Source organism: Rissa tridactyla, chromosome 1, assembly GCF_028500815.1.
Source record: "Rissa tridactyla isolate bRisTri1 chromosome 1, bRisTri1.patW.cur.20221130, whole genome shotgun sequence".
Classification (NCBI taxonomy): Eukaryota; Metazoa; Chordata; class Aves; order Charadriiformes; family Laridae; genus Rissa; species Rissa tridactyla.
In genome coordinates this window covers 30750335-30763288 of record NC_071466.1, presented here as the reverse complement: position 1 = coordinate 30763288, position 12954 = coordinate 30750335, and the positions used below count along the sequence as shown (strand labels likewise).

The 12954-nt window shown below is 38.4% G+C and overlaps 1 protein-coding gene across 1 annotated transcript in view; it reads right to left on the bottom strand.

The window, feature by feature from the left end:
- The window catches only part of FREM2 (FRAS1 related extracellular matrix 2), a 138696-nt gene that overhangs the window by 16018 nt on the left and 109724 nt on the right, over positions 1–12954 (bottom strand). Inside the window, exons 15-17 of the mRNA XM_054181857.1 lie at positions 11983–12114; positions 11074–11405; positions 1338–1530 (exon numbers count right to left, since the gene is read on the bottom strand). Of these exons, the coding sequence (XP_054037832.1) occupies positions 1338–1530; positions 11074–11405; positions 11983–12114 (657 nt within the window). The remainder of the gene's footprint in view (positions 1–1337; positions 1531–11073; positions 11406–11982; positions 12115–12954) is intronic.

Genomic DNA, 12954 nt, shown 5'->3' with positions numbered 1-12954 from the left:
TTAATCCCTCCCTGCTCAGAAAAACAGCTGCTCATTGTGCAAAGCACAATGTGAGAAAATACTGCCCAGATCAGATCGGGATAGGTTGGGGCTCTACCCTCCACTACCTCACTGTGTTTATCATGTGTTTTGTGCTGGCTGTTTTGAAAGGGACCTGCCAGTGTTAAGTATCTCCAAAGACCTGGCCATCAGCTTCTTAAACAGAGAAAAAAAACATTAAAGCATCAACAACAGGGAAATGGTGCCATAGACGTGCCACATCACTGCTGAGACTGAGGATTAGATCTAGTTGTTATACAGTGACTAGTACATCATATGATTTGTGGCCTGTGGCTTATTCTTTAGGCATGGCATGACATGTGCTTCATTGTTGATGCACTGTAGATTCCCCCTGCCACTCCTCATTTCCTGCCTTTAACATGAGGACAGGAATTGCACAGCAATGACTTCTGTAGTTCACATACAGAGTCTGCAGAAACCAAAAATGGTTTTATGTTCACTGGAGTCCTAAGATTGACATGTGTTTATACATAATTATAGCTGGTGCCTGTATTCTACCTTAGGTTGAGACAGACATGGAACACCTGAAGTTTAATGCTGGGAAATACTAAGTGAATTTGCATAAATAGAACAAAGCAGCATATAGGTGTAACTATACATTTTAATCTTTCACAGACACCTTCATGTCACGATTTTTTTAAAAATAATTTAACTTTTTGCCAAGATAAATTCTGTAATGATAGAGTTTGATTTGTTGACTAATTATAGTCATAAACATTTATTGACAGTATCAATCACATTTAAAGAATGTTTTACAGTTTACTACTCTAACACATAGCACAGGCTATTATACCCATTATATATTTCTGTATCTTTTGAATGTTTCACAATTAGTGTTTTCAAAATATCAAAAGTTTCTGAAACTGTACATTCATGGCCAGAAAAAAACAATATTGCAGAAAAGTTTCAATTTTTTTTTTCATTGAAGTGCAAGTATCTTGTGTGGTAACAGAAGATGAATACATAGTGAACCTTGAAGTCATTTTTACCTGAGTAGAAATAAACGTGCTAAATTTTGCACATGTACTTCAAACATAAGGTAGCAGTTACCTTTCTTTGCAATAAAATAACTGATGTCAACTTTACACGGATTTCATGAACACCCCAGCAGAGAGCTGTGAGTGCCAGGAAATGACAGGTTATTTGCAACTGATAATAAATGATATACAGGTTTGGTTTTTTTTAGTATTAGAATGATTTAAAAATTATCCACTGTGTATATTATTGTACTCTTAGTAACAGAACATGAGTTCGATGCAAAGAAATCAAACACTCACCTTGCAGCTCTGCTTCAGGCGGGCTACCGATCCCATCCTTCCACAGGATGGCAGTGTCATACACAAAAGTCAGACGGAGCTCTGACTGTAAGTCGAAATGCTGCCAGCCTCCTACACCCACCGGAGAGTGGAAAACATACGAGACGTACAAGGGGACTCTCAGCGTGACATAGGACTGTACTAGGTTGAGAACCTATAAAAACCAAAATTATGTCTTTGGGTTAGTGGTCATGAAAGGCAGCACTGTACAGGTAAACCTAATGCAAGAGAAAGAGAAGACAGAACTTGAAATAAATATTGTGACTGAATCAATTTATCTCAGTTTGCAAATTACAGATGAAGTGCAAAACTCCACATTTCAATGGATTTCAGCTGAGCTTAAATCCTTTCAAGTTGCATTTTGGTATTTCAAACTGAACATGCGTTCTGATAAAACATAACCCCTCAATTTTGACTCATTTTTGTTTAGGCTTTTCAAGTACATAAACAACATGGCTACAATTGAAGGCTTTAGAAATCTTTCAAATATCATTTTGCATTTTCTCTACCCTTACGCCTTAACCAACTCTTTTGTTTATATTCTTATGTTACTATCCTGTAAGAAGCTCTTGTGGAAGACCCTGAATCTGCTCAGATGTCATCGCAAGACTGAATCCTTGGACTGTACTTAATCCGTCTCTGGAACTATTTCTTCCCTTGGGCATGGATAGTAGCTAACATATTGCATGCAAACATGCAAATCATACCGTTTATCACTCTCTGGAAGAACTAAAAATAGTATGCAGGTTGATATAGTTTTAAAAGTAGATCCTTTATGCATATGTTGTACAAAAATAGCACTGCATTTCATTATTATCTTTCAGGGAATTACATATTCTGTACATACATTCTAATGAAAAAAGGCAAGAAGAACAGTATCAGTAAACTGTCACCTCTTAAGATAGATCTTACATGATGCACGGATCCAAACCTCTCTGAAATGACTTTGCATTTATGCTTTGTTACAAATAATTTTTCATTCACACCTCTCTGATTAGAAATGTGCAATCCAGATCCTTTTGGAACACTCTGGATTTTCTTTCAAAGACGCAGAAGGAAAGGCATTGACATCATCTCCCAATGGGAAACTTTTCAAAGGCACAAATGCTGTTGAACACCCATTTACTTCCAATAGAAATTGCATAGGTAAATTTGTACATCTGAACATTTCCCTAGAGCGATTACCTTACAAGCTTTTAAATAGTGTTTTGCTCTACTAAAAAACCCGAACAGTCAAAGATCTTTACAAGCTGTGTAAAAACCAAACTGTTTCTGGGCTCACCCAATGACATGTCAGGGGCCTGAATGTCCATTACCTTACAGCTGCTTTACATTTCCAAATGCCAGACAAAAATTTTAGCCGTACTATGAAACCACAAATTTACTGCCTGCACTGGCTAAATTCGCTGAACTAATTAAGGAGTTCATTATGGCAAATGTTCATAGTTGTTGCCACAACCCACTTTCACGTAGGATGCTTCTTGATCTACACACTATGCTCCAAAAACCCTTTCCACTTATGTTGTTCGCACCGTTCCATAAAATGTGCAAGCATTTAGACAGCAGACAGTCTGTAAACACACACGGTATCATGCAGTAAAGCAGCCTAGCAGACAATATGAGATGCTACAGTTATAGATTATTTTATATCAATGCTTCTTTGTTGGTTTTACATAAATACAACGAAGAACTACTATTTGGAATAAAAAAAAAAGGATTTTCTTCTCTGTATGTATTGGATGACAAATTGAAGTTAGACAAAAATATTATTTTTTAGTCCTATTTAATTTGCAAGTTTATCTTTGGGATACCTGCATGGATATCTGAGCAATTATTTCAGACACAGATTTGCTAAATTGTTCCAAATAACAACACAGAATTCTCACTTCTACAAAAAAAAAGAAATATATATAGCTGTGATGCAACTCTACAGTGTATCATGGTTTGCCTTTGATTCAGGAGTAACCTTGAACGTTTATCATTTCTGGAACAGTATCAAGAACTGAATACATTTGGTAGCACAACAAATATGTTACTATTGAAAAGTCATCTCAGACAGACTATGCTGGCTTTTCTGTGTGTGTTTTCGTTCTACACCTGCATGTTGTACACTAAGAATTAGACATTGAGGTCGAAGATCTGAAATTCAGTTTGCCTGTGAGGAAGAGACAAAGAAGATGATTTAACGTATGTCCATTATCCTCTTGAAAAGCAGCATACACAATGCTTATTGATAACGTAGAGGAGGACTGGAATATCACACAGGGAGAATGTAATGACCTTGAGGACTAGAACAACAGAAGTGAGATTAAATTTTATAGCATAAAGTAGAATGTAATAGAAACTAGTGACAGGGATTTTTGGTAGAAATTAAAGACATTGGTTAGAAACGACAGAGGGGAAAAAAGATTTTGGTATGTGAGTTGATCACATCATAGCTATGACCTTCCTACCCTTTCCATGCCATATGATCCTAAGATAAACTAAGGAATGGGGTGGAAATTAGAAGCATGCATGCCATTATACAGAGCACTAGTGAGAGCTTATCTGGAATAGCTTTGATCATCCATGCTTGAAAAAGCCTGATTTGCATTGTAGACTGTAGAGAAAGAAATAACATAATCACAGGAATGGCAAAACTATCTGATGAGAAGAGACTAAAATAGCCAGGTTGTTTAGCCTAGTACAACAAAGGCTGAGGCAAGAATGCTATCTATACATGTCAGGAGATGAACAGCGGAGACGGGCCACTGATGATGAAGGACGGAGCTGACATGGGAACAAACGGGCATAACATGGCCATGACAAATACAGCCTAGAAATCAGAAGAATTTCAAGCCCTCATTGTGGTGGCATTCAACAAGAGAAGTGAGGCCATGAAATCCTATTAGTCTTTCGATTAAGTTTACTAGTGTTGGAACCACATTATAGAGAGAGTTAAGACAGTGGCCTGGACTGGGTGATCCACAAAACCCCTTCTAGTTCACTATCTTATGCCACTTCAGTTAAAAAAACCCAACAACTTCTTTCAAAGCTTTTCTTGATTTTTAAGTACAAGATAGCATCAGCTCTTCGGGTACCCTGTACACAAAGTAATCCATTAATGGTGTTTGTAAACCACATTCTAGCGTTTTCTTGTGTCCTTTCAATGGGAGCATAGTGTTAGTGAGCTTGACTCATTTGTGCTGGTGGAAATCTAGTAGGATCCCTTCTGGAGATGAAACACTACTCCTTTGCCATACACTACCACTGCTCTGTGGGAAAATCTGAAACCATAGCGCTAAAGAATTGTCTTCATTTCTAGGACCCTAGAATTTAGAAGTTTCTTCTCTTTCAGCGAAACCCATAACAGATGTCAGGGCAGTAGGGCTGAGTGCCCCAGCCTGGGAATTTATTCACGTACTTATGAATATCTATGTGCTTCCACCAGTATAGCTGCCCCTATGTGTGATTCATGGCACGTAAGGAGAGGAAGGAGTTCTTGCTAAACCAGCTGATGGAGTTTTTATGCACACAAACCCTTCCTCAGGCACTCACGGTCTTGCAGGTGTGGAGGAAAACCTACAGTACTGATAGCCAAAGAATTACTGAATAAATACTTCTATCTCTCCTAACAGTAAATTAAAACTTACAAGGATCTCTTATTTCTTGCTGAGAACGAAAATGCCACAAGGGGAAAATTACTCTTCAGTAGGCAGAACAGAAAAATCTCAAGGCATATGAGGGGATCTTTTTGATATAATAAAAATTAGAAAAAAAAAAAAAGAGGACATTAACTGCAGAGGAAAACTGTGTCTGAGTAAGCGAGCAGAACCCCCCAACAAAAGAATCAATGCAATGTGTAACACAGATGGAAGAGTCTTCTCTAGCCCTCTTAATAATCCCATTTAGGCAAACATAAGAAAACATTCTTTCCATTGAGTTATCTTTATTTCCCAGCACTGACTGCAAAGCCTATTGAAAGTAGCCAGCTGTTCATATTTTATCTCAATGTGACACTGATGAAACCAAACCAGTAACTTAGAGCTGTGTTAAGTGTAGGATCAGCTTAACTGCTGCGGAGAGACAGAACAGGTGCACTACGTGTCTATGCATCCAACACACAGGAAATTTTAGCAGTTGTATTGAACAACTTATATTCATTAACATTAGTTTTATACAACAATAAATGTAGGATCATACACAAGGTGTGACTTTTAGCTTTGTGATACCAGGAGAGAAATACAGACTGGAGCCACACCTGAGCTGAATTGGGGAAATTGTGTCTAATAGTCTGTGGCAATGCCAGGTCTGGAGAACCTGAGAAGTTGGAAGACAAAAATTGTTTCAAGCAGGGGACAGACTTACAGTTAGTATCTGAAAAAAATTTAGATCACATGTCATTCCAACAGTGCATCTAAAAATTCATGTGTGTGAGGGAAGAACACAATTTATACTAGACATTGATATAAGAAGGAGAGGTTCATACATTTTCTTTGCAAGACAAATTATCACAGAGCATAAGTTCTATTTTTGAACACTGGCAATTCCCATTTAGAGACTTAGGAAATATTAATGGGAGTTTCTATAGGTGTTCTTCTTTTGTTCCCTTTTCTGATGCAAACTGTCAAACTTCATTAAGTAAAAAAAAATAAATAATTAGTTTGAGAATCTGTCATGTAACGAGTGAGAATATTGAAAAAAAATATTTTCAGTTAAGGCTTTCCGGTATGGACTCTGTTCTACATTTATACTGTATTTTATTTATCTGGCTTACATTTCCAGAGGGCAGAACTTGGCAATGTGTGTGTCTGCACTGTTAGCAGTGATAAAATCAGAATTAGAAATAACACAAGTTCATGTTTCATATTGCATCTCCCAATGAAACAAACTTTTCATGAAAACTGCATTTTTGTTCTCCAAAATACCCTAAGCCTCATTTTCTACTGCATTTACTCACTCTGCCTGCGAATTTGAGTCACACAAGCTTCACAATGTTATCTATTAACTATTTACACAATAACAATATGGTAAAGCTACGATTTGGCCCCCAGAAGGCATGCAGCCAGGTAGGTCACAGGTGAAATGCAAAGCAGGTTTGTTTAAAGAAGTCTGAATGGAGAGGAGAATGCAATACAGCCTTGAAATGCCAGCTCCTTGAAATGTTTAACTTCTGAGTTTGTTACACAGCTGCTGCATTAACTTTATAGTACAGTTTTTTCTTCACAGCACTCACTAAATGCATGTGTTTGCAGCTGGAGAAAAAAAAAGGTTTGAATGTTAGTGAGCTTCCATGTCACAGGAATACAAGTTGCAGGGTTTTCTTAAACTTAATTGTGGCTGCTGAACTGAACATAAAAATCTGAAAATAGACCTTTCTGTCTATTTGCATTTTAGAGCATCTAATGAGATATTCAGAAAAGCTGCATTTTCCCCTTAAAGTATGATTTTGGTAAAAATTTAACGAGTAAAGCTGGAAATATGCTGTTTCTGTGTAAGAAAAAACCTCTGCAAGCTGCCTCATATAAGCTGTGGCAATACATTAGTGGTTTTAAAACCTCTTTTCAGGTGGGATTTCCAAACACCTCACTGCCATAACATGTGTAGCATAAGTGTCAACTGAAGAGAGACATTTTCAGTTTTGGCCAGAAATAACAGTTTTTGATAGAGAACAAAACAAACTGTTCAGCTGTACTCAATTACAGTAGCTTCAAGGTATCAATCCATACTTTCAAGTATTTTAATACATGTTCTTCACCTTCTTGTTTCTGTCAAAGACTTGCTTAACTACTTGTTGTTAATAAAATTTGTTTGAATGGTAATTTCCTTGCTTCCCTGTGCCAAGTCTGGCAACGGACTGGAACTAAGGAAAGCAACATCCACATATAAATACTCGGCCAGAACCACACAGAAGCCTTCAGATGCCAAACTGTCTGGCTACAGCAAACAGTTGTAACAGCAGGAAATGAGACCAAATGATACTTCACCGTCTATCAAGTAAGTCTAGGCCAACACTTCAATATATACTTTATTAAAGGATAGTCACTTGCTTGGTTTTCACTGTTTCACCTCTTAACTTCAAGAGTATCTGTCATTGTTCTAGCACCTGCATCTTGAGAACACGAGATGTCTGTACTACTTGACTCTCACAATGAGTAACATCCAGGAAGTAAAGTCCAACCTTTGTTACTTACCTGAAAATACAGGAAGACAGCCCTCAGGTAAGTGAGTTCCACCTTTTTAAGGCCTATACATATCCAAAGACAGATATTTAATTTTAGGCTATGACTGCATGTTGTCCAGAAGAAAACCATTGCTGCTAATCATCAAAGCTGACCTTAACTTTAACCAGAACAGAGCTATAATCTAAATGAATTAGCTCAATATAAAGAGGAGCAGGTCTTTATTTTTAAATATAAGTTCCTTAATCTGCATATCTAAATCCATATTTAGATACATAAATGCCTGATTTTTCAGATGTGATGAATATAGGCAGACCCCAGGAACAAAGCGTCAAGCTGTATACTGAAAGGAGGGCTGCATCTAACTCACGCAGGGTTTGCTCATGCACAGAGTAATTGAGAAAGAGAATGGGTCACAAGCAAAAGGCCTCAAAGGAGAAAAAAAAAAAAAGAAAAGAAAACTAAGACCTTCTCTGTATGTATTATGATAGTTCATGAGTTCATGGGAACTGGCTAAGACAGCTGCAGCCTGCAGCAAACGCTAGGAGCACTGCCAGAAGAACTACACCAGCTGCAGGTCTCCCACCTCACTTCTTGCTGACTGAAGCTCATCTTCTTCCCCTACCCTAGGAGGAGCTCCCATAAAGCAAAGGTCCACATCATGCAAGATATTGTCAGTTGAGTTTGTGAAATCTCTCTGTCTGAATCAACAGTGCTATCTTTGTTTGACCATACAGGTACTAGAGAGCTAGAATCAAGAAACAGAATTTTGAGCTTAAAGATCTAGCCAAAATATCTGGTAAATTCAAGCTATTAAATTTGCAGCGGTAGCAGGATGTGGTAAGAGTGTTTTTGTTACTTATCTGTTCTGTCTGTATAATAGAACTTAAGCTTCCTTTGTGTGCTAAAAAACATGGTGAAAACCATAGCTGCCAGCTTTCCTCTCACAGTAGAGGATTATTAATTGTTCACTGAAGGAGAAAAAACCAACAATGGTGACAACCACAGAGGTAGGGCACTGACTGCCTCCCCTCTCAGCTGGAGGGGGTCATGTGAAGATAAAGACCAAACTTGGAGAAGAATTAAATGGAGGTGGGGGAAACAGGGAGGGCAGTGAAGCGCATACTGGCTATGGGGCGATGCTTCACTGCTAGAAGTAATTCAGCTTGATATTTCACTTAACACACTGTAACCTTTTAGCCACAACCTATGAGGCACTAAAGGATGACTTCAGCTGCAGTTTCATAGCTCTCATAGCTCATGTTCATTCCTCTCTGCCTTTAAATGAGGGTTCTTACCTAAAGTACATAAGGGTTCCGGAGCTTAAGGCAAGTACAGCTCTCTTCCTCGGCCACATTACCGTTTACGCACGTCCTCCACAACCGAACATGCAGGTTCTTTTCATTCATTAAAATATAGGAATACTGCTCATTTTCTCTTCTGTTTATGTCCATATAGAAATATATAGGTTTTATTTAGACACACATTTGTCTAAACTAGCTATTCAGCCTTTTCTCTGAAGGACACAGAAGTATTTAAAATGGAAAGGATCCAAACCAGCTCTTTCTTCATCTTCACTGTGGGAGAAGTGGCTTGCACTGGTCAGAGGATCAGAGGACAGCTGCTTGGCAGCTGCGTGGGATTGTGTGCTTATGATCGCGTTGTGTGCGAAATAATATATGGTCGCATATTGCATGGGCACAAGGAGATAATCAAAGGAATGATGAGTTGAAGAAATGAAATCATTCTAAGAACAGTGAAGACTGCTGTCATTTTTATCTTGTGGGAATGTGCAAGGTTTACATCCCACACTCGCATGCCTTCCCCTTCCCTCTGACAGGTTCATGGTTCCAGTGGAATGTACCTGTAGGAGGATCTGCTTGTAGCAGAGGGGCAACCTTAAGCAGATGCACTGACAGTGAGCTCTCAACATCAAGGCAGAGACCTTGAACCGGTCCCTGTAACAGACAAGGAACCAGGACAGATGACAGAGCATTGAGACAACATATCCATCAAGGTCTTTGTATCTAAGAAGGCCAGAAGCTCCATTTTGTTCTGGTCTTAGACTTTACAAAGTATATAATCTCTAGTTAAAATGGCCAGAATGTCAGGAAGTTAACCAAAGGATAAAGAGAACCTGGTGCTATTTCTTGTCCTGTATGTCCATCCTGACTGTATGATCACCTGCGAAAACCCACAGAGTAAAGTGGACTTTAGGCATGTAAGTATTAAAAAAAAATAAAAAATCAGCTTATCTGATTAGGAATCTATACATCCATTGGCACCCATGCTTTTAGTAGTGAAATAGCTTTGGTTTTGCACATGCCCATACATTTCTTTGGGCAACAGCACACTTTTTTCTCATCTGTTAAGGCCTCATGTCGTTTGGGACTGACAAAGTAAGAACTCGTGCATACAAGACTACTGAGGTCTGATAAGCAGATGGGTCCCTGGCAAAACGAACCTGTTAGAAAGCAGCGCAATTATGGCCATTTCACGCAGTGGCCTCATCGCTTCCACAGAGGCTCAATAGGTAAGGCTACTAAGGTGGAAAGAGGGTTAGCTTTACCACACAGTTATCATGCCATGGATGGACTTCTCTGATATGAGGTACTGCATTTCCAGTCCTTTTTCCAGCCTATAGGATTACTCCCCAAAGGGACTTTTCTGTGTCATAAAAGATCACTCTTCATAGCTACACCTTTTGTACTCCAGAGCCTGAGTGGGATCAGACAAGTTTATGCAGTAATTATACAAAGAAGACCTACAGTTTAACTTCACTGCCATTGCACCAGCAGAAATGCTGCACACTTTTGCTTCCACATTATTAAAGATCTCCAGAAATAATTTTCCAAAGGACACCTGAAGATCTCTCCAACCTCTTTGTTTTGACCCCCAACCACTTCTACATCTCTGTTCTTCAGCCATCCCATACTGGCAGCTTCTCTTTGCTTCCTGACCAAGGAATTTTCTTCTGGGTAATGCGAGACCATTATGCTGTCTGCACTGGCAGGTCTTGTTACACAGTGAGCAAGAGATCAGCAGAGCCAAGCAGCTGGTAGGACAGTGCAGTCCATTGTTATCAGCAGGAAGGCTCTTCACAGTTTTTTTAAACTCGATTTTAAGATACACCATGATTAATACTAAATAGCCCAGTACTACCAATGCGCTAAAAGCAATCCTTTAGAAGGCTTTGATTCTAAGAAAAGACTAAGGCGGCTCACGGTATAGTAAAAGTGTGATTGGTTTGTCCTACAATACTTCAAAACTGCATTGGGAGAAAATCACAGCAATTTTAATTCAAACTAAATCGTTCCCTTAATTTCAACCTGATAAGGATTTCACATGCAGCCTTCCAGTACTTAATGGACATTGACAGCTTTAAGGAATAAGCTGGCCTTAGGGGAAGCCTAAGAAAAAACCCAACACTTTTCAACTAAATTAATTCTAAACCCACTTATTTCTAGCATAGATGCATTATAAGGGAAATCTTTCATTTTAAGAACACAGTACAAAATCAAGTTACAGTTTCGTACCTGTCCATCTGTCCCAATGGTGCCTCCACAATCTGTAAGGAGCTCAGACATGTCATAATAGCTAACAAACTCCCATAGACAGGCTTCCAGATTCAGATTGCGGTAGAAGCGTAAGGTTTTGAAGCCTCTAATTGTTGGGCTGTATTGATAGGGAATGGTCTCTCCAATCACATCTGGATTTTTGGTAGCATCAGTCAAGAAACCATGGTGGGTCTTCACTTCGGTGTAATCCAACAGGTTGGAGCATTTATGGTTTCCAACTCTAGTTCCATCAGGGCTAAGTGTCAGCTCAAAGTTGGAGAGCTCTCTTGTAGAAATAACAGGCAGCATGCCTAAAAAAAATTATTTTCCATCACTATCATTAAATTTCAGTGGTTAGAGTTGCTTAATTTAGACAAAGTTTGTTAAACATTAAGCATGTTATGCAGTGCTTCTGTATTTTGTACTTACAGTAATTAATGTAGTTTAGAATTCAAAGAAAGATGATATGCTAAGTGTGTATGAGAATGTTATCCACAATAATTATGCCTTTATACTATGAAATGCCAAATAAAATACTTCTGAATCTTCAACGTGTTTTTCAATCATGATTTTTTGTGGATTTTTTTTCAGAAGCAGATAGTAATTAAATGGCTTTATATTTTTTAAATAAATAAATTCTTCCTTGGTGTATTTGTATGGGCTCCAAAGGAGTTTTACAAAGTGTAGGTCCAGCCCAATTTATGTAAACTATGCAATTAATGTGGAAACAATCTTTGCATCAAAGACTATGTATGAATACAGTATTTTATGCACCTTATTGCAAACCGCCTTGTACATTCATCACATTGTTCACTGGTCCCACGTTTTAAAAGACTATATTATGATTTTGGATATTTAAAATAACATTAAAAAAAATAGCTCAGATACCATCAATATGTGGCATTGTAACTGTCAATTTGATGAGATTGGTATAATCGGGATCTTCTGGGCCAGTATAGCGCAATTTGGCAGAGAATGGTTCTGCTCCAACTACTCCTGACATACGAGGTTGACAAAGACCTAATGGAAAAAAGAGAAAGAAATTTACTTTATGTCCAGAGTAAGTAATCTATACTTTCCCTTGCACTATTTTTAGATGCAGTTCTTTCCACTATCTAAGTTTCCAAAACCAGAAGAATTTTCTGGAATGACGAGTAAGTGCTTTGGGCAGCATTTATGAGAGTTCATGTTTGAATAGGAATTTATGCAGAAGAGGAATCAAACAGAAATCATTACTTGATCAACTGGATCACATTTTAAAACCAGGTGATGATACTGCACCTGTACATTTGCAGTTGTATGTGTCAACCATACTCACAGAGTTGAGTGTGAAGTGCCATACTTTCTTATAGAGGTCCTTAGAGATACTCTTTAATTCTTCCCACCCCCTTAAACACATCCATAGCTTTACAGAAGGTATCTGATCAGTGTTCAGGTGGTTTTGGCACTGTATGGAGGTGTGGACCTATATATGCTTTCACAGGACTCTATGAGCCTCCTGTTCCATTAGTGACCAAAATGTAATTAGAGTAATTGTGTCATGAACTACTTTTAGTTGGAAAGGAGCTCTAGAAATACTGTGCTCAAAGCAGAGGCAGCTTCAAAGTTACATCAGGTTGCTCAGGGCCTTGTTCAGCTGGGTTTTTAATTTCTCCAGGAATGGAGAATCTATAACTTCTTGCGGCAACCCATTCCACGGTTAGTTCAACCTGTTCCAGTAATAGACCCGGTTTGTAAAATCAGAAGATTAGATTTGTAATCATATATAATCTGAGAGATATGCAACTTCCAGTTGTGTGGTTCAGTGCAGACGTGTCTGCATTCTGTCCACAAAAATCATAGCACATTGTCATGTGATGG